This window comes from Mycteria americana, chromosome 22 (assembly GCF_035582795.1).
Source record: "Mycteria americana isolate JAX WOST 10 ecotype Jacksonville Zoo and Gardens chromosome 22, USCA_MyAme_1.0, whole genome shotgun sequence".
Lineage (NCBI taxonomy): Eukaryota > Metazoa > Chordata > Aves > Ciconiiformes > Ciconiidae > Mycteria > Mycteria americana.
Window position 1 is genome coordinate 8,293,404 of NC_134386.1, and position 20,839 is coordinate 8,314,242.

The 20,839-nt window shown below is 50.2% G+C and overlaps 1 protein-coding gene and 1 gene segment (V, D, J or C); both read right to left on the reverse strand.

The window, feature by feature from the left end:
* LOC142419578 (M1-specific T cell receptor alpha chain-like) overlaps positions 1–20,839 on the reverse strand; it is a 394,724-nt gene that overhangs the window by 219,872 nt on the left and 154,013 nt on the right. The gene's annotated exons all lie outside the window — the stretch shown is intronic.
* Positions 18,507–19,707, reverse strand: LOC142419585 (Ig heavy chain V region C3-like). The segment is given in 2 exon segments: positions 18,507–19,049; positions 19,521–19,707. Coding segments are annotated over 2 exon segments (396 nt in total).

Below are 20,839 nucleotides of genomic sequence, written 5' to 3' on the forward strand. Positions count from 1 at the left end.
GGTGAAAAGGCAGCCTGCAGCAGACTGAGCAGTCATGGTCTGTGTGAGGGACTCAGGTGTGCTGTTCTTTGGGAAAAATAGGGAAGGGAAGGGAAGGGAAGGGAAGGGAAGGGAAGGGAAGGGAAGGGAAGGGAAGGGAAGGGAAGAGAAGAGAAGAGAAGAGAAGAGAAGAGAAGAGAAGAGAAGAGAAGAGAAGAGAAGAGAAGAGAAGAGAAGAGAAGAGAAGAGAAGAGAAGAGGAAGAGAAGAGAAGAGGGTAAGTGTTCCAGGTGGAAGGAACCTACAAGAATCACAAAGTCCACCTGCCTGGCCACTTCAGGGCTGAGCAAAAGTTGAAGCATGTTATTAAGGGCATTGCCCAAATGCCTCTCAAACACTGACAGGCTTGGGGCATCAACTCCAGGGACGTATTCTAGGAAGCCTGTTCCAGTGTTTGAGCACCCTCTCAGTAAAGAATTGCTTCCTAATATCTAGTCTGAACCTCCCCTGGTGAAGCTTTAAACCATTCCCATGTGTCCTGTCACTGGGTACCAGGGAGAAGAGATCAGCACCTCCCTCTCCACTTGCCCTCCTCAAGAAGCTGTAGAGAGCAATGAGGTTGCCCCACAGCCTCCTTCTCTCCAAACTAGTGTTGCAGTAGTCTCTTTCTAGCCCAAACGGAATCCAATACATAGCAGTAGTAGCAAGGCTTCTTGAAGCCTTAGGCTGCAGGCTCTGAACTTTCACCCAGATCCACTGACCATGCACTGAACTTTTACTTGGCTACATGAAGGAAGGCCCCCAAAGCCAGTGCAAAACAGAAAGAGAAGGAAGCTTCAACCTTAGCAGAAGCTGCAGCCCTAGAGATAAGTGAAGAATCGGCCCACCTGGAGACAATTAAAGGGCCCAGCGAAGAACAGGGAGACCCCAGACCCTAATACTGCTGTTGGCCCGAACCGTCTCCTGAGGGGAGGGGAATTTAAATTGTAAGGGTATAATTGCCCAGGGATTTCTTTGTTCTGGGTCCCTCTCTGGAGGCACCCAGCTCGAGCTGTTTTCACTGCTGTACCAATCCATAAATTTGTCTGGTGTATGTCGTATTGGAGACTCTGCTTCAGGAAACCTAGGGTCGAGCCAGAGGGGAGAGGAAGCGCCCAAGAGTGAGAGCGTGTCTGTGAGCGAGGAGTCGAAAAGGGGCACCCATCAGCTCAGTGGAGCTGCCTGCTGCGAAGGGATTCTGGTCCCAGCAGTTAAAGTCTCGGGTGGTGTGTGTGCGACTCCCTCAATGCTGTGTGAGCGCTCGAGCAGGGCCTTCTCCTTTAACAGTTTGGCGACCCAGATGGGACCCTAGGCCAGCACCCTCGGATCCTCCCACCTCCAAACATCCAACTGCAGGCAGCAGGTGAATTCACCTGGGACCTTTGGAAGGGGAGGCTCCAAAAGGTGAGTGTCAAAATTCCCTGAGCAGAATTGAGACTAGTGATTGGGGTGGTGCGTGGCCTGAGCAGCGTAAACCGCACGAGAAGAAAGAGAGAGTGCGTGGCCTGGTCAGTGGAAAGCGCACAAGATGCAAAAGTTGGTGTGTGGCCTGAGCAGCGTAAAACGCACATAAATGAGACCCTGATACTAGGGGGAAAAAAAAGAAGAAACGGGAAATGTAGCCAGTGTAGAAAAGGGGACGCCCTAGGCCGAGGTCTTACAGAATTGGGAGAAAATTTACAGTACAGCAGAATTATCTAAAAAACGCGCAATCAAATTATACCAAGGTGAATGGCCGTTTATTACAAGAACGGATCCACACAAATTAATGTATGTAAGTCATCGACGCATACCAAATGGATTACTGGTATGTATGGCATGAATGGTCTGGGGAGAGAAAACTGCCAGGACAAAAGTTAAAAAAGGAAAAAAAAAAAAAAAGAGATAAAGGTGGTAATTGTAGCAGAAGCTACCGGAAAAAGAAATTTCTGCAAGTAGTTCAACCCCACCTTATCTGTCTTCGTCTCTGTCGTCTTCTGACTCTCCTCCTCTGAACCCTCCGGCTGCCGGGCTCTTCCCTCTGACTATGACTCATGTTCCTAATCCTGCTGCTGTGCACCCTGGGGCCCCGGCGGAGACTGCGCCAGTATTAACCTTTCATAGAACCAGCCGTGGAAACCTGGTGACTTAGCATTGTGGGGAAGTAAGATGCCCCGCCTAAGGGAAGACACCAAGAGGTGTGCCCAATTATTCTGGAATATATGTACGGAGTATAATCCGAAGTGGAGTGACACTCAAATGCTCAAAAGGGAACTCTTTTGCCCTGATGAAAGAGAGAAAATAAGGAGGAAGGATGCTGAATTGGCTCCACAGGAGGGAGGAAACAGAAACCCCTGGTTTGCTCTTCAATTAAACCCCAAAATTGCTCTTCAAGTAAAATTGCTGCTGCAGCAACAGCTCTCAGGCGAGCAGGCCATCCTTTACTGACTTCATCTCATTGTTTAAAGAAATAGCCCACAGGTCTCTTCCAGCTTCCCAACATTTGAGTGAGGACTCCTAAAGCCACCTGTTGCCTCTCATGCACATAAAGCTGAAAGGGCTTTTCTAAATTTGCAAGTCCTAATCCAGGAACTTCCACAAGTTTTTTCTTGATTTCATCAAAACCCTTTTGACACTCAGCAGTCCACTCAAATAGTCCCGCTGGACCCTTGATGGCAGCATGTAGTGGTTTAGCCATCAGTCCAAAATTAGGAATCCACAACCAACACCATCCGGCCATACTCAAGAATCCTCTCAGTTGTTTTTTTTGATGGCGGTACAGCAGTTCTACAAATTGCCTCCTTCCGCTCTGCACTCCATTTCCTCTGTCCCTGCGTGATTTCAAATCCCAAGTATCAAACTCTACCTTTTGCTATTTGTGCCTTTTTTTTTGCAGACGCGATATCCTGCAAGTCCTAAAAAGTTCAGCAAAGTAACTGTAGCTTCAAAACATTCACTGTAATTGCTTGAGCCAATTAATCAGCATATTGCAACAAGGTTATGTGTCCCTTATTACCTTGCCATTGTTCCACTTCTTTGGCCAATACATTACCAAATAACGTTGGGCTATTTTTGAATCCTTGTGGTAATACAGTCCAACATTATTGAGTCTTTCGTCCGGTGGTCGGGCTTTCCCATTCCAAAGCAAAGATGAGCTGACTGTTCATCCACCGCAATACAAAAGAAAGCATCTTTTAAATTTAGAACTGGAAAATACATATTCTATTCAGGGATGGAAGCAAGTAAAGTGTACGGGTTTGGCACCACAGGGTGGACATTGACTGTTCGAGTGTTAATTTCCCACAAATCCTGTACCTAATTCTTGAGAATTAGGCTTCCTTACCAGCAAAATGGGAGTATTAAATCCCACTCGGCACTCCCGTAATAGCCTATATTCTAAAAAGGAATTAACGAGTGGTTCCCATCCTTTCCGCACCACTAATCTGGTAGGGTATTGGTTCTTTCTTACCGGTTGGGCTCCAGATTTCAACTCCGTTTTGATTGGGGTAATGCTTTTTGCTCGTCCCGGTTTCCCTCATGCCCATACCAGTGAGATCACTGCATTTGATACTTCGTTGGGAATGTCTGCATTTTCATCCTTTTCACCTTGAGTCAGCAGACACATTTGTGCTTTCCAGGCGTTTTCTGGGGGAATGCGTAGCTGTACCAAATTTTCAGAAAAAGTTATTTGTGCATATAATTTGCAATATAACAAATCTCACCTCAGCAATGGCAAGGGGCACTCTGGCATATAAAGAAATGAACAAGTTACCATAACATTTCCAGTCGTACACTCCATTGGTTGTAAAAACGACCTTAGAGTCTTTTTCCCGGTGGCACCAACACTAGTCTTAATTTTACTTAAAGGTCCTTTACAATCAGTAAGTACCGAGTGAGGTGCTCCACTACCTATTAAAAAAATCTGTTGTTTCATTCCCCAGCTTTACTGGAACCAGAGGATCGGCTGGGGAAACTGTAATAAATCCCTCTGGCCCCCTTCAGCCTAATCCCATCTCTGCCAATACCTCGGCAGCTGTCCCTGTTCCTTTTCTCTGTGAACAACCTTGTTTCCAATGGCCCTCCTGCTTACAATATGCACACTGATTGGTTCCTAAAGGAGTATTACTGTGTCTTTTCCCACTATTTCCACGATTTCCTCCTCTACCTCGAAATCCTCCTCTAAAATTTCCTCTGCCTCTTCCTCTGCCTCTTCCTTGTCCTTCTGACAAGGCGGCCAGCAAGGAAGCTTGTAATTTTGATTTCTTTTGGTTTTCCTTTTCCTCCGTTTCATCCCGGTTATTATAAACTTTGTAAGCAATTGATAACAATTGGGATATTGTCATACCATCAGCACCATCTACTTTCTGTAATTCCTTTCTAATGTCGGGTGCTGCCTGACCAATACACAACACATTAAGAAGTCTACAATTATTTTCATCCTCAGGGTCCAAATTAGTCCGCTTCCGAGCTGCTTCACATAATTTTTCACAAAAGACCGATGGGGGTTCCTTATCTCCCTGTCATATTTCATACAGTTTTGCCCAGTTCTGTGGTTTCTGGATTCCACGCTGGCTTCCATACAGAAAAACTTTTTGGTATTCTTTTATGCTCTGTAACCCTCCACCAGTGCTTGGATCCCACCCGGGATCCCCCCTTGGGAGATAGGTATCTATGTTAGGCACTCCTCCGTGTTCCTGGGTTACTCCTTCTTTAGCCTTTTCGACAACTGTTCTTCTTTCCTCTGGAGTAAACACATATTCCAAAAGAGCTTGCATGTCACCCCAACTAGGATTACGAGTCCTCGTCCGAGCTTTCAGATCCAGTTTTATGAGGCGCAACTAACAACGGAACTTCCTCCTCATTTTCCTCTGTACCATTCCTTTTTGTTTTACAGCTTGTGCAACAAGAATTGCTATTCTTTTTCTTGACCAAATAGACACCATTTTGATATTTAGAATCCACAAATCCACCATGTTTCTAACTTCCCAATTGTTTCCTAAAGCAAAGAACAAATCTACATATGGTATTTCATCCCATTTTTCAGTCCTTCGACAGAATAACATTAGCTGTAATATAGTATTGTACTTAATAGATCCATTTTCAGGCCATATCTCACCATCATCCAATTGATGTTGTGGCCACCATTGATTACAATATCGTTTTAATTTATCCTTTGCCATGCGGTCCCCTCCAAACTTACTCCAGTCTTCCAGGATGCATCCTAAGGGAGAACAAAGGGGAGTCTCCTGAGAAGCAGCACTACCTATATCAGTACCGAAAAAGCCTAAACCACCATTTCCTACACTATCCGCAGACCCAGAACAGAATGGGGGACGTCTCCCACCATTAAAACAGAGTGTAGAAACAGTATGCTACTGCTGCCTATCTCTCTTTGATGCGCCCCTTATGCAGAGCCCAGACAGGACAAAATGTCCCCAGATGCAGGCTACTTCCCAAAAGGACTTTTCCTTTTTCCCCTTGATCAGAAAATACCTCTTCTCCAATAGCGTTGTACCACTGTGTCGCTTACCGCCCAACTGCAGGAGAGGATCAACATGTTGGTGCGTGCTGGAGTGCACTCAGTTCTCTTCCCTGCGTCAGGTACGGACAGGCGAACCGGGCAAGGCTGTCAGCGCAGTCCCATCTGGGTCACCAAAATGTTGTCCCAAAAATCGGGGTTCATTTACCCAGTGAGCAAAATGCCAATACACACACAGAGCAGCGGTATTTTATTGCATATTTGCGCAGATATGGGTGCCTGTCCCAAGACAGCACACACAGCTTTCAAATTAACAGTTATTTATACACAAAGCGTTAACCTATCCAACTTCCTAAGACATATGCGGTATTCTTCTATTAAATGATTGGTGAAAATCTCTTTGCCCAGCATGTAAAATAGTACACGTGCTTAGTTGTTCTTCTTCAACTTCATCATTTGAGCCAGTGGTATAATTGGGGTAGGTGGTCTGTGAGTCCGTGGTCGTGATCTCCCCCTGCCAGAATTACCTTTCCCCTACTTTCCTACTTTTTTTGGCACATCTAAGCAGTTCTTCATGGTTTGGTTTACTAACTACACTAGCAATACATCCGTTAGACTTCTGCTTTCGACAGCCACATCCTGCTTATTAGCCAAAGGTACATTGTCTGAGCTCCTATGGAGATAGGGTAGGGCTCTACAATGGATTTCTATAGCAGCATCAACATTAGATGAATTGTAGGGTCTCAGACCACACACAGAATTTTAATACATGGAGTCACAGGACAGAGAAAGCAGAATTTGAGTAAACCCCTATTAGTAGCCCTAGGAAACAAGAGTACAGGGGGGCGATGTGTATTGGCAGAGGACTCCCCAATACGCCTGTTAGGGAGAGATCTCTTGCAGCCTTTAGATGTAGAATTTCACTTGACACCTGAAGGAAGAGATTTAATAATCTTGGGAATGACTGTAGTCACTGGACTACAGTCCAGTTTTGTTTGCTTTTATGTGGAAAGGACAACAATTAATCTGGACACGTCTCTCACAAGGGTTTGTAGGGTCTCCTACAATTTTTCACAAATACTGAGAAATGACTTGAGAGACGTAAAATTACCGGGCAGATCAGCCCTTGTACAATATGTAGAGCATTTGCTAATAGCAAATAAAGATGAGGGTGCCTGTATAAAAGACACTATTCATCTATGTACTGCCTTAGTGGAGAACGGTCATCGTGCATCTCCATTCAAACTTCAGCTGTGTCAGAAGGAAGTTAAATATTTAGGGTTTAGGCTAAGAGAAGGGCAGCAACCCAGAAGGAACAGAAGCTAGAATAAAGCTTCTGCACCTGGTCACAAAGACTCAGTTGCAAGGGCTCCTTGGAGCTGTGGGATTTTGTCAGTTCCTGGGTTGGGAGAATTAACAAGATCACTGACAGAAACAATGAGAAATGAGGAGGTAGAACCTATTGCACGGGGTCCGGAAAGGGAGCAAGCTTTTAAAATGATAAAAGGAGCTTCGGCATCAGCTCCCGTCCTTGGACTCCCAGACTATACAAAACCCTTTAATTTGCAGGTACCTGAGCAAAAAGGGATAGCCAGTGGAGTAATAATGCAATAAACTGGGTCCACATCACAGGCCAGTCGCCTATTAGTCAATTCACCTTGATCCAGTGGCGGCAGGGGCACCAGGCTGAAATAAAACAGTAGCGGCAGCAGCGGCTCTATTGGAGAAGAGTCGCCCACTTATCTCAGGACATCCAGTGACAGTTTATGTCCCACACAAAGCAGAAATACTAATGAAGCAATACGCGACTCAAGCATTGTCACTGCAATGGGCACATAGGTAAGAACTGATTCTACTAATGGCAGATAATGTTCTCTGTGAAGATGCAATACGCTGAATGCTGTGATGTTGTTACCATTGCCTGATGAAGGGGAGGAACATCATCGGTGCGAATGAGTAATGCTTAGTTCCAGCGATTCACGAACAAATTTAACTGATGTTCCTTTGCAGAACCCAGATTTAGCTCTATCTGTAGATGGCTCATCCTACTACTTGCATGGACAACGACGGACTGGGTACAGCCAAGGACAAGTGATGGAAGCTGAACCACTCCCAGCAAGGCTGAGTGCACAAGGAGTGGAACTGGTAGCCTTGACACGCACGGGACAGGGAAAGGCAGGCTTTTCCCCTTTCATCTAGGAAAGGGAAAACGAGTCAGTATTTACATGGACTCTCGGTATGCCTTTGGGATACGCCATGCAACAGGAATGTTATGCAAAGAACGAGGATTTTTCACACCATCAGGGAAAAGGGTATCCAATGGAGAGGAAATACGCAATTTGCTGGAATCAGTGCAACTACCCAAACAAATTGCTGTGTTACATTGCCCAGCCCATAGCAAGCACTCTGCAGAAAGTAGTAAAGGAAATGGTTTAGCTGATGCAGCTGCAAAGGCTGCAGCCCAGCAACCTCTGAGGGAGTGTATGGTTGCAATCTCAATGGAAAATCAGAATGAATGGCCAAATGTAAAGAGACCGCAAAGCCACGTATGAAAAGGACTCTACAGCAGAGGAAAAGAAACAATGGGCAAAGTGGGAAGCAGAACAAGATGGCAGTGCAATATGGACAATTGGAGGAAAACCGGTTTTGCCAAAGAAGTAATTAATTACCGTGGCTAGGTGGTTTCAAGACAAAGCTCATGCAGGAGCAGAGGCAGTGGCTAAACAGGTACAAAACACATGGGCAGCACCAGGAATTTATGCCGCCGCAAAAAGGATCACCAGTAGCTGCCCAACCTGCCAAAAGTTTTCAAGTATCAAGCCGAGCTCAGCGTTAGGGGGACGACCATGGGCCGGTTTCCCTTTTCAGCAATTACAAATATATTACACAGATATGCCATCCACCAGTGCATACAAACAGTTATTGGTTATAGTAGGTGAATTGTCAGGTTGGGTAGAAGCATTCCCCACAAGAAAAGCGGACACAGGAGGAGTAATAAAAGCGTTATTGAAGGAAATTATACCCAGATATGGAGTTGCCGAATCACCTGAATCAGACGGGGGTGCCCATTTTACAGCAAATACAATCGGTCAACTATGTAAGTCGCTAGCTATAGAGAAGAACTTGCACACTCCCTATCACCCGCAACCCTCAGGACAGGTGGAAAGAATGAACAGAACCTTTAGACAAGAGATAGCAGAAATATCCACAAACACAGGCTTAAAGTAGCCGGACGCATTGCACTTAGCCCTGTGGGATGGGCGAAATGCCCCGCAACAACCCATAGGACTAACGCCAGCAGAAATTTATCTTTGGGAGACATTTGGCCATACCAGGGATTTATACCCCAGCTAAGTCCAGCCTGTTGGATGGAGATGAACGATTGACCCAGTATGTTATAAGCATGCAGAAACAGTTTGCAGACCATAGAAAATGCGCTCAAAGGTATCAATCTGCACCACCTGAAATGCAGGTATATGATATACAGCCTGGGGATAAAGTTCTAGTAAAGATGTTTTCTCAAAAGTCTAAGCTAGAATCGAAATGGGAAGGGCCATATACTGTCTTACTGTGTTCTTACTTTGCTGTCAAAGTTTCAGGAAAAGAAAATTGAATACACCACTCACGTGTCAAACGAGTGAGGGATAGCCAACCAGCTGGCAAATAACTGATTTCTGAAGAACCCTTGCAACAGGACCGATGAAGCGAGACAACCCTGACAACCACAACAGCATGGCTAAGTATTTGTTTAAAAAAAAGAAAAAAAGAGAGTTGTCAATAATAAAGGGAAAAGGGTCTACCTAGGTTATCAGGAAGTAGCTGTTCCAGTCCCTTGGGAACCAGCAAGAGAGACTCTTGGTTTCTGCTGTGAAACAGATACAGCTCAGGATGTAATTCTGGTAGAATTGACAAGCAGGGAAAAAACCAGAGTGTTCTGATAAAACCAGCTGCTGTTTAATGCTAGATTCCAGGTGCTGTGTGAGGGCAAATCCTAGATTAAATGTTAATATGGTATTTCTCAATGTAACTTGTGAAACTACTATGCCTATATTGACAACTGTCTCTCCGACCACGTTACATCCCATGGTCACAGTCTTATGCTTAGTTTTACGGTGTTTGTTACCTGTAATCACCTTAATCACCTTATATATGAGAACAAGGAGGTTAATTGTTTGTCTTGTGAGACTTCGCAACCTTTGTCTGATCTTTGTCTGACACGTGAAGCAGAAATGCTTAATAAAAAACCAAAGGAGGACTGTTGTAGTACTCACTTTCTAGCCCAAACGGATTCCAATACATAGCATTAGCAGCAAGGCTTGCTGAAGCCTGAGGCCACAAGCTCTGAACTTTCACCCAGACTTGCTGACCATATACTGAACTTTTACCTGGCTACATGAAGGAAGGCCCTGAAACTGGTGCAAACCGGAGGATAAGGAAGCTACAATCTCAGCAGAATCTACAACCTTAGAGATAAGAGACGAAACGGCCCACCTAGAGACGATGAAAGGACCCAATAAAGAACGGGAAGACCCTAGACCCTAACATTACTCTTGGTCCAAACTGTCTCGTGAGGGGAAGGGAACTTAAATTATATGGGTATAATTGCCCAGGGATTTCTTCCTTCTGGGTCCCTCTCCGGAGGAACCCAGCTCAAGCTGTTTTACATCGCATCAATAAATTCATCTGGCGTACGTCGTATGAGAGCCACTGCTTCAGGAAACCTAGGGTCGAGCCAGAGGGGAAAGAAAGCACCCAAGAGTGAGCGTGTGTGTGTGTGTGTGTGTGAGCGAGGAGTCAAAAAGGGGCACCCGTCAGCTCAGTACGGCTGCCTGCTGTGAAGGGACCCCAGTCCCAGCAGTTAAAGTCACAGGTGGTGCGTGTGCAACTCCCTCAATGGTGTGTGAATGCTCAGGCAGCGGCTTCTCCTTTAACACCTACATCCTCTGGACACTCAAGTTCTGAAAGCCCACTCACAACTGGTCGGGTCGCTGGTGGCAAAGCAAACGCACACGTTGGCATCTGCAGCGGTCAGCCTGCAGACAGCCGCCTCAGCAGCATTAGGCAGCACGTATACCAGAGAACGCTGGGCTGGCAGGGGCGCACGCCAGAGCACGTGGCCTAAATAATAGTACACAGCCTCCTTACGTCAAAGTATGCCACTGGCCACTATGAGAAAAGAATGGCCAAGGTGGGAAAGTCATGCCTGGCCAGTATCTCCAGGATGTGGAGAATACCAGCCACATCTGTAGGCCATGCCCTGCTATGCAAAGTCTTGGTGCCAACACAACTGCAATACTGGGAGCTCAGGGGACTGATAAGCCTCCGTGGACACATGCTACGGGTGAGCGTTGTCTTGCAGGTGACATTGGCATGAACTCTTTGGACACATGCCTTAATTATTCCATGGGCAGACCCTTCTACATCTGCTCATATCGTCCCGTTAGACATTCAAAGATGTCAGGAACGGGCTGTGACTAAATGCTGTCTAAATGGTGCCACAGAAGACCCATGCACATCCTGAGCCAATCAGCACGCACGTACCTTAGAAGCCCAACACGATGAAATAAATCCCACACAGAGGGAAAATTGCTATCGCAGTCTTCCACTCCTAGTCTAGTGGCAGTGGGACCTCACCCATATTACACACAATGACCTGCTGTGACCACAAGAGAACCTTTACATATAGAGAGAACAGTAATAACACAGGAAAAACAGAACCATTACTAGCGATAAAAATAGAGTAACAGCCATTCAGTATAAATAGAACTATAAGAAATATGACAGTACCACCAATTAATTAAGCAATAATGGACCCTCCTCAAAATGTTAGCAACTAGAGGCTTCCTAAACAATATACTTCAATTTCCTAAAAATTTCAAACATGAAATACTGTCCTTGCTGGAATCTGATGACCAATGCAATAGAGGTATTCAGTCAGATGAATTTGCTTAGGGACATGGTATAGTGGTGGTCTTGGTAGTGTTAGGTTTACGGTCGGACTCGCTGATCTTAAAGGTCTTTTCCAACCTATGCAATTCTGTGATCCTGTGATTCTCTGAATGAGAGGCTAGCACTGCTGTTGCCTCATGGTGGGACATCTCTGGTGGTTTGACCTCCAAGACCACTGCCGTTCCACACCTGTTTTCATGCCCATTATTTGTTTTGCTTGCCACTATAGTGGAATTAATAATTAGAGTAATTGCTTTGTGCAGAAGAGACTTTTTGGCTGCCAGGAAGGGCTGGTAGCTTCTGCATCTAACCTGCAAATTACACTATCGTTAAGAAATGTCACCGATACGTGGGTCAAGGGGTGCAGCGTAGAGGTGCTAGCAGCAAGGTCCTTGCCCATAGAAGACGCAGGGATCCCCATCACAAGTGCTCCGGAGTCAATGCAGGCACATTCTGTGCCCTACTGTACTGCCCGTATCCCCTCACCTTCACGCCTCCAGCACCTCCTGGGGCAAAGCATCATGCATGATGCAGGATCTTCACGGACAATGACCAGGGGTACAGTCTGGAGCAAGGTCATTGCCAGGCCACTTTACAAAATTTTTGAATGAACATGGTGTTTGGGACAGGTGCCTGAGGACTAGAGGCAAGGAAATGTCACTCCTATTTTCAAGAAGGGCAAGAAGGAGGCCCCAAGAATCTTCACGTCTGTCAACCTCCCCTCAAGACCCGGGATGGTGATGGAGCAACTAATCCTGGGAACCATTTCCAGGCATGTGAAGGACAAGAACGTCAGCAGGATTCGCCAAGGGGAACTTATCCTTGAGCAACTTGATAACCAACTTCTGTGATGAAATGGCTGGCTTTGTAGACGAGGGCAGAGCAGTGCGTATGGTCTACCTTGACTTCAGGAAGGCTTTCAACACTGACCTCCTGTCTCGTCCCACTCGGCGGGTTGCGAGATGGGCGAATCTTTTCCATTCCCCGGGGATTTGTGTACCGACAAAGGCCGACCTCTGCTCGGCAGAGCCGCAGGCCGGTAGAGTTACGACAGGGACTCAGAGGAACAGTCAGACTAGCAGCTTTATTAACTAGCAAACTACAAACTTAACGAACTAGCAAGCTCAGCAAACAAACAGAGGCAATTTGGCAATGGAGCTATTTTCCGGGCAACCCGTCACAATTCATCCAAAACTCATATGCCCAGAGATATATCTAGTGGAAGAGTAGAGGAAAAGAGAAGTGAGAAAAGGAAAGAGAAGAGAGGAAGATAAAGAAAAGGAAAGGTATCACCACCCTTGGATCCCACGATGGCGGTGAGAGATGTGGCAGTCCTCCGGTGATGGGCGCGCACCGTTCCCTGGGGAAGGTGTCTCTTTATACTCTAATCCCTGCCTCAGGTCACACCCCTGGAGGACTTATGTTGTTCTGGTCCTCAAAAGTTCGCAGGCGCTGGGGGAGGGGGGGTGGTTGCGAGGAGTTTCATTCCAAGTTTCGGGTGGTTGTAGGCCCATTCCTTAGATAAAACTCTGTGTGACCTCTGGCCATAGATGGTAACTGTGCATCCTCCGACGCGCTCTTCTCACAGAATCACAGAATCATATAGGTTGGAAAAGACCTTTAAGATCATCGAGTCCAACCATAAACCTAACACTGCCAAAACCACCACTACACCATGTCTCTAAGCACCTCATCCAAACGTCCTTTAAATACCTCCAGGGATGGCGACTCAACCACTTCCCTGGGCAGCCTGTTCCAATGCTTGATAACACTTTCAGTGAAGAAAAATTTCCTAATATCCAGACTAAACCTCCCCTGGCGCAACTTGAGACCATTTCCTCTTGTCCTATCACTTGTTACTTGGGAGAAGAGACCGACCCCCACCTCTCTACAACCTCCTTTCAGGTAGTTGAAGAGAGCAATAAGGTCTCCCCTCAGCCTCCTTTTCTCCAGGCTAAACAGTCCCAGCTCCCTCAGCCGCTCCTCATAAGACTTCTGCTCCAGACCCTTCACCAGCTTCGTTGCCCTTCTCTGCACACGCTCCAGCACCTCAATATCCCTCTTGTAGTGGGGGGCCCAAAACTGAACACAGTATTCGAGGTGCAGCCTCACCAGTGCCGAGTACAGTGGCACGATCACTTCCCTAGTCCTGCTGGCCACGCTATTTTTGATACAAGCCAGGATGTCATTGGCTTTCTTGGCCGCCTGGGCACACTGCTGGCTCATATTCAGGCGGCTGTCAACAAACACCCCCAGGTCCTTCTCTGCCAGGCAGCTTTCCAGCCACTCTTCCCCAAGCCTGTAGCGTTGCATGGGGTTGCTGTGGCCCAAGTGCAGGACCTTGCACTTCGCCTTGTTAAACCTCATACAATTGACCTCGGCCCATGGATCCAGCCTGTCCAGGTCCCTCTGCAGAGCCTGCCTACCCACAGATCAACAGCAGATCAACACTCCCACACAACTTGGTGTCGTCTACAAACTTACTGAGAGTACACTCGATCCCTTCGTCCAGATCATTGATAAAGATATTAAACAGAACTGGCCCCAACACAGAGCCCTGGGGAACACCGCTTGTGACCGGCCGCCAACTGGAGTAAACTCCATTCACCACCACTCTTTGGGCCCGGCCGTCCAGCCAGTTCTTTACCCAGCGAAGAGTACACCCGTCCAAGCCATGAGCAGCCAGCTTCTCCAGGAGAATGCCGTGGGAAACCGTGTCAAAGGCTTTACTGAAGTCTAGATAGACAACATCCACAGCCTTTCCCTCATCCACTAGGCGGGTCACCTTGTCATAGAAGGAGATCAGGTTGCTCAAGCAGGACCTGCCTTTCCTGAACCCATGCTGGCTGGGCTTGATCCCTTGGTTATTCTCTACATGCCGTGTTATAGCACTCAGGATGATCTGCTCCATCAGCTTCCCCGGCACCGAGGTCAGGCTGACAGGCCTGTACTTCCCCGGGTCCTCCTTCCGGCCCTTCTTGAAGATGGGTGTCACATTCGCTAATCTCCAGTCAGCAGGGACCTCCCCAGTTAGCCAGGACGGGGTTCTCATCCCGTGCTAGCCAACTTGCTGCACCTTATCTCGATACAATGTTTGAGACAGTGCCTCTCAAGTGTCTCACAAGACAACACCTCTTTTAGTCTCTCCTCCGAAGAGCTCTCCCCATCCCATGCTAGCCGACTTGCTGTCGCCATGCAAATCTCAAACAATGTTTGAGACATTAACTCGTTCAGTCTCTCACACCTCCAACACAAGGTCCTCAGATAGAAGCTGATGAAGTCTGGGCTGGATGAGCAGATGGTGAGCTGGACTGAATACTGGACACAGAGCCAAGCGTGGTGACCAGCGGCATGAAGTCTAGTTGGAGGCCAGTATCTAGTGATGTACCCCAGGGGTCAATACTGGCTCCAGTCCTCTTTAACATCTTCATCCATGATCTGAAGGATGGAATAAAGAGGAACACAGGCAACATTCTTCTTGGGACGATGGGCTGCTCCACCAGAGGGTAGTGCTGCCATCCAGAGGGACCTCGGCAGGCTGGAGAAATGTGCTGACAGGAACCTCATGTAGTTCAACAAGGTGTACTGGTTTTGACTGGGATAGAGTTAGTTTTGTTCACAGTAGCTCGCAGGGTGCTATGTTTTGAATTTGTGAGCAAAACAGTGTTGATGACACAGGGGTGTTTAACCTTTTGCTCCGCAGTGCTCACACAGCGTCAAGGCCTTTTCTGTTTTGCATGCTGCCCTGACAGTGATTAGGCTGGTGATGCAGAAGAAGCTGACATGGTACACAGCCAGGACAGCTGATGCCAACTGAGCAAAGGAATATTCCATACCATGTAACGTCATTCTCAGCAATAAAACTCAGGGAAAGAAGGAGGGAAGGGTGATGTTCGGAGTTACAGCATTTGACTTCCCAAGTAGCCGTTATGCGCGAGGAAGCCCCGCTGTCCTGGGCATGGCTAAACACCTGCCTGCAGATGGGAAGTAGGGAATTAATGTCTTATTTCACTTGGCTTGTGCATGCACGTTTTTCTTCACCTGTCAAACTGTCTTGATCTTAACCTATGAGTTTTCTCTCTTTTATGCTTCCGATTCTTTCCCCCACCCTGCTGAGGGGGCAGTGACTGAACGCCTGTATGCTACGTAGCTGCCTATCGGAGTTAACCCACAACACAAGGGAAAGCGCAGAGTCCTGCACTTGGGGAGGAACAACCCTACGTACCAGTATGTGCTGGGGGCCCTCCAGCTGGAAAGGTCCAAAGGCCCTAAGGCTTCTGGTGGACACCAGGTTGAACATGTGCCAGCAATGTGACCTTGCGGCTCTATTGGGTTTACGTGAGAAAGTTTTGGAAGCAGGGCAGGCTGCACAGCCAGCCTCTGGGAGAGGAGACCAGGACTGCCCCCGTGTCGGACACAGCTCATTCCAGCCAGCTCCAAAAAGGACCCAGTGCCGGCCAGAGCTGAGCCAATCCGCTAAGCCCCCAGCACCTCTGTGATAACATATTTACAACAAGGTAAAAAATGCTGCACAACGGCTGTGAGAGAGAAGAGTAAGAAAAACTGAGATAAAAACCCCTGCAGACACCAAGGTCAGTGAAGAAGGAGAGGAAGGACATGCTCCAGGGGCCAGAGCAGAGGTTCCCCTGCAGCCCATGGAGAAGACCATGGTGAAACAGGTTGTCCCCTGCAGCCCATGGAAGCCTACGTCAGAAGAGACATCCACGCTGCAGCCCGTGGAGGACCCCACGCTGCAGCAGTTAGATGTGCCCTGAAGGAAGCTGGTGCACACAGAGAGCCCAGGCAGGAACAGGTTTTCTGGCAGGGACAGCAACCCATTGGGGGGGCCCATGCTGGAGCAGTCTGTTCCTGAAGGAATGTACCCCATGGAGAGGACCCACGCTGGAGCAGTTCATGAAGGACTGTATACTGTGGGAGGGACCCCACACCAGAGCAGGGGAAAAGTGTGAGGAGGAAGGAGCCGCAGAGACATGAAGTGTTATGCAGTGACCACAACCCCCCTTCCCCATCTCCCTGCGCTGCTTGGGGTGTGGAGGAGGTAGAAGAATCAGGAATGTAGGCGTGAAGTTGAGCCTGGGAAGGTGTTCTTAATTTTGACATTGTTTCTCATTTTCCTACTCCATTTTTCATTGGCAGTACATGAATTCTTCCCAAGTCTCTTTTGCCTCTGGTTGGTAAACGATCCACCTGCCTGTATTTGGACTCATGAATTTTTCATCTATTTTCCCCCACTGACGCACTGAGGAAGAGGAGTGAGAGAGCAGCTTGGTAAGCATCTGGCAGCCACCCAAGGTTAACTCACCAGAGCGGCAAAAGCGACTAATGGTACCTTGGGCGGCACCAGGAGGAGTGTTGCCAGCAGACTGAGGGAGGTGATCCTTCCCACCTGCTCAGCACTGGTGAGGCCACACCTGGAGTGCTGAGTCCAGTTCTGGGCTCCCCTGTACGGGAAAGAGGTGGACATATTAAGAGACTCCAAAGAAGGACCACAAAGGCCATTAAGAGAAGGCAGCATACCTGCTATGATGAACAGTTGAGAGAGCTGGGACTACTTACAACAGAGAAGAGAAGGCTCCGGAGGGATCTCATCAACGTACAGAAACAGCTGAAGAGAGGGTGCAGCAAAGATGGGGCCAGTGACAGGACTAGAGGCAATGGGCACAAACTGAAACACAGGAAGTTCCCTCTAAACCTCAGGAAACACCCTTTCACTGTGAGTGTGATCAAGCACTGGCACAGGTTGTCCACGCAGCTTGTGGAGTCTCCGTGCTTGCAGATACTCAACAGCTGCCTGGTCACGGCCCTGGGCAACCGGCTCTACGCGTCCGGGTTGTGCAGGGGGCTTGGACCACAGGACCTCCACAGGTCCCTTCCAACCTCAACCATTCTGTAAAAACAGGGGTGCAAGGGCACGCTAAGTTCTCCTTTGTGCAATCCTCCAACTCCTCCACCATCCCTGTCCACTTAGCTGGGACGGGCAATGACCCCATGCACACGTGATCCCACATGGCCAGAGCAGCTCCTGCTCACCTCTCCCCACCTCCTCTCTGCTCACACGCCTGCTCTGCTCAGGTTTCCCACATCTCTGGACCTGTGACACCACCCGGCCACAACCAGTCCACAATCTGTTCCCCGGGCACTGCATTCATTGACTCAGCACTGAGATGGGCTGTGACACCCCTGTGTCCAGGGGTGTCCATTGCACAGATTTGGTAGCGGGGCACTGTAGTGGAGTGGTGGCCTCTGCAGGAAGAAGCCAGGGACTGCCCCATGCCACAAACAGACTGTTCCAGCCTGCTCAGCATCAGATCCCCAACAGGGAAAAGGTATGGGACAATAGAGATTGTGTTTTAAGATTTGTTCTTATTTCTCATTACCCTACTCTGATCTGATTGGCAATATTTTAAATTAATTTCCCCAAGTCGCGTCTGTTTTGCCTGTGACGGTAATTGCTGAGTGATCTCCCCGTCCTTAGCTCAACCCATGAGCCTTTTGTTCTGTTTTCTGTCCCTTGCCCAGGCGAGGAGGGGGAGTGACAGAGCTGCTTGGTGGGCACCTGGCATCCAGCCAAAGTCAACCCACCACAGGTCAGAACAGGGTGCAGCACTGTGAGAAGTGAGGACAGAAAGTGTGAGAAACGACCCTGCAAACACCAAGTCAGGCAAGAAGGAGCACTCCAGGTGCCACAGCAGAGATTGCCCTGCAGCCTGTGGAAGAGACTGCAGTGGAGCAGGTATTTCCCTGCAGCCTGTGCACGATCCCACGCCAGAGCACTGTAAGTACACCCTGACAGAAACTGGGGCCTGTGGAGAACCCACGCCCGAGCAGGTTTATCCCAAAGGACTGCAGCCCTTGGGAAGGAACCACCGTGGATCTGTTCATGAAAGACTGCAGACCATGGGAGGGAGAAAGGAGTAATAGAGATGAAATGTGATGAACTGACCCCATACCCCATTCCCTATCACCCCTGTGCCTCTCAGGGAGGGGAAGGAAATGAAGGAGTAAAGTTGAGCCTAGGACAAAGGAGAACAGGAAAAGGGGGGAAGACCTTTTTAGGGTGGGGGTTTCTTTTCATTCTCATCATTCTACTCTATTTTAATTGGCAATAAATTAGAATTCCTGCAGTGTGCAGGAAAGGCCAGGAATACCTGCGGTCCACAGCGGTGGCACCTCACTGCCTGGGAACAGCCCTGAGCGACCCCACACACATCGCAGCACTCACCTGCCCCACAGCTCTCCCACCCTGGGCTGGGTCCCAGCAGGTTTCTGTTAAAGTGCAGCTGGATTTCCTGTCCCCGTGGGAACGGCACAGAAGTAGCGGGCAGAGTCCTGGGGCTTCAGGGCACGCAGGGACAGAGATGATTTCGACTGGGAATTGTCCCGGGACACCGTGGCTCGACCTTCCACTGCTGGCCCGTACTCTATACTACCCGAGGGGTTGATGACGGACACCCACTCGAGACTGCCACCGGGTGCCTGACGGTACCACAGGACTGCGTAATTCTCGAAGGTGAATCCGGACCCGCGGCAGGAGAGGAGCACGGAGTCCCCGGGCGCTCGCAGCTCTCCGCCGGCCTCCACCAGCCTCAGCTGCGCCCACACCCCTGCGGACGGAGAGCGCGGGCAGCCGGGCAGGGCGCGCCCACGGCCCGAGGACGTTCCCCCGCCGCCCCGGCGCCCCCCGCCCCGACACAGCGACAGCCCACACCCCCCTCTCTGCCGGCAAACCCCCGCGCCCGGGGCAATGCCCCGCCTGCCCTGCTCGGGGCTGAGCCGCGCCTGCTCCCGACACTCCGGCCGACCGGCTGCCCGAAAGCCTCCCTCTGCCTCTGCCTCTGCCTCTGCCTCTGCCTCTGTCTTCCCCTCTCCCTCTCCCTCTCCCTCTCCCTCTCCCTCTCCCGCCCACGCCACCCGCTCCCCGCTTCCCCGCTAAGGAAGGCGAGCGCCAGGCCAACAGCGCGCCCGGCGCGGGAGCAGCCGCAGCCCCGCGGCCCCGCGACGGGCAGGGCCGGCCGCGGCCAGCCCCAGCCCCGGGCCCAGCGCCGGGCTCGCTGCCCTCCCCGCCCGGCTCTCACCTGCCGGCCCCGCGGCCAAGGACAAGGCCAGGAGCCACGGCCCCAGCCCGGGCGCCATCATGCCCTGCCGCGCCGGGGCCGGCCGGGGCACAAGCGCCCGGCGGCAGCCGCAGAGGAGCCGAGCGCAGCCGCGATCGGGCCCGCTCCTGCCCGCCCCGCCGGCTCGGCCCCTCGCCGCGGCAGCGCCCACGCCTCTGCCCGCCCCAACAGACCCGACCCGGCCCGGCCCGGCCCGGCCCCCCGGTGCCGCGGCGCCTTCGGGGGAGGAGAAGGGGGGGCGCGGGGCGGGACGCGGGGCAGGGTCTTGGGCAGAGGAGGAGCGCGGCGCCCCGGCAGACGAAGGCTCCTGGCCCTTGGCTCCCAGCGCGGCTCCGGCGCTGTCCCGGCTTGTCGCCCTGCCGAGCCCTGCGGAAGGGAGTCGGCGCCTCGGCCAGGCGCAGCCGGGGCCGGCCCCAGCCCCAGCCCCAGCGCCAGGGTCGGGCTGCGGGCCCGCAGCGTCCCCTCGCAGGACCCTCCCCGTGCCCCGCGCCCCCAGCCCGCCCTGGCCTCACTCCCATCCCCTGCCCGCGGGGACCACCCAGATACGCGGTGGAGAAACGACTCCCTGCTCCTTCCCCCTTGCCTCACACTCCTCCTTTCTGCATCGCAGAGCTCCCTCTTCCCCACCACCACCGCACCCTCGCAAGCCCCTGATCATCCCTCCCATTTCTTGCAGACACTTCTTTCCCACGCTGAACACTGGACACACAGCTGGTCCCCAAGCGTGGTGACCAGTGGCATGAAGTCTAGTTGGGGGCCAGTATCTAGCGATGTACCCCAAGGGTCTGCTCTGGGTCCAGTCCTCTTTAACAGCTTCAGCCATGACCTCGAGGATGGAATAAAGAGCATGCCCAGCAATCTTCTTGATGAAACAAAACAGGGAGGAGGGGCTGCAACACCACAGGGTTGGGCTGCCATCCAGAGGGACCTGGGCAGGCTGGAGCAATGGGCCGACAGGAACTTCAGGCAGTTCAACAAGGTGTACCGGCTTTGGCTGGGATAGAGTTAGTGTTCTTCATCGTAGCTCGCATGGTGCTATGTTTTTTAATTTGTGAGCAAAACAGTGTTGATGGCACAGGGATGTTTAACCTCTTGCTCAGCAGTGCTCACACAGCGTCAAGGCCTTTTCTGTTTCGCACGCTGCCTCACGAGCCAGTAAGCTGGGGTTGGGCAATAAGCTGAGAGGGTACGCAGCCAGGACAGCTGCCCCCAACTGAGCAAAGGAATATTCCACACCATATGATGTCATTCTCAGCAATAAAATTCAGGGAAAGAAGGAG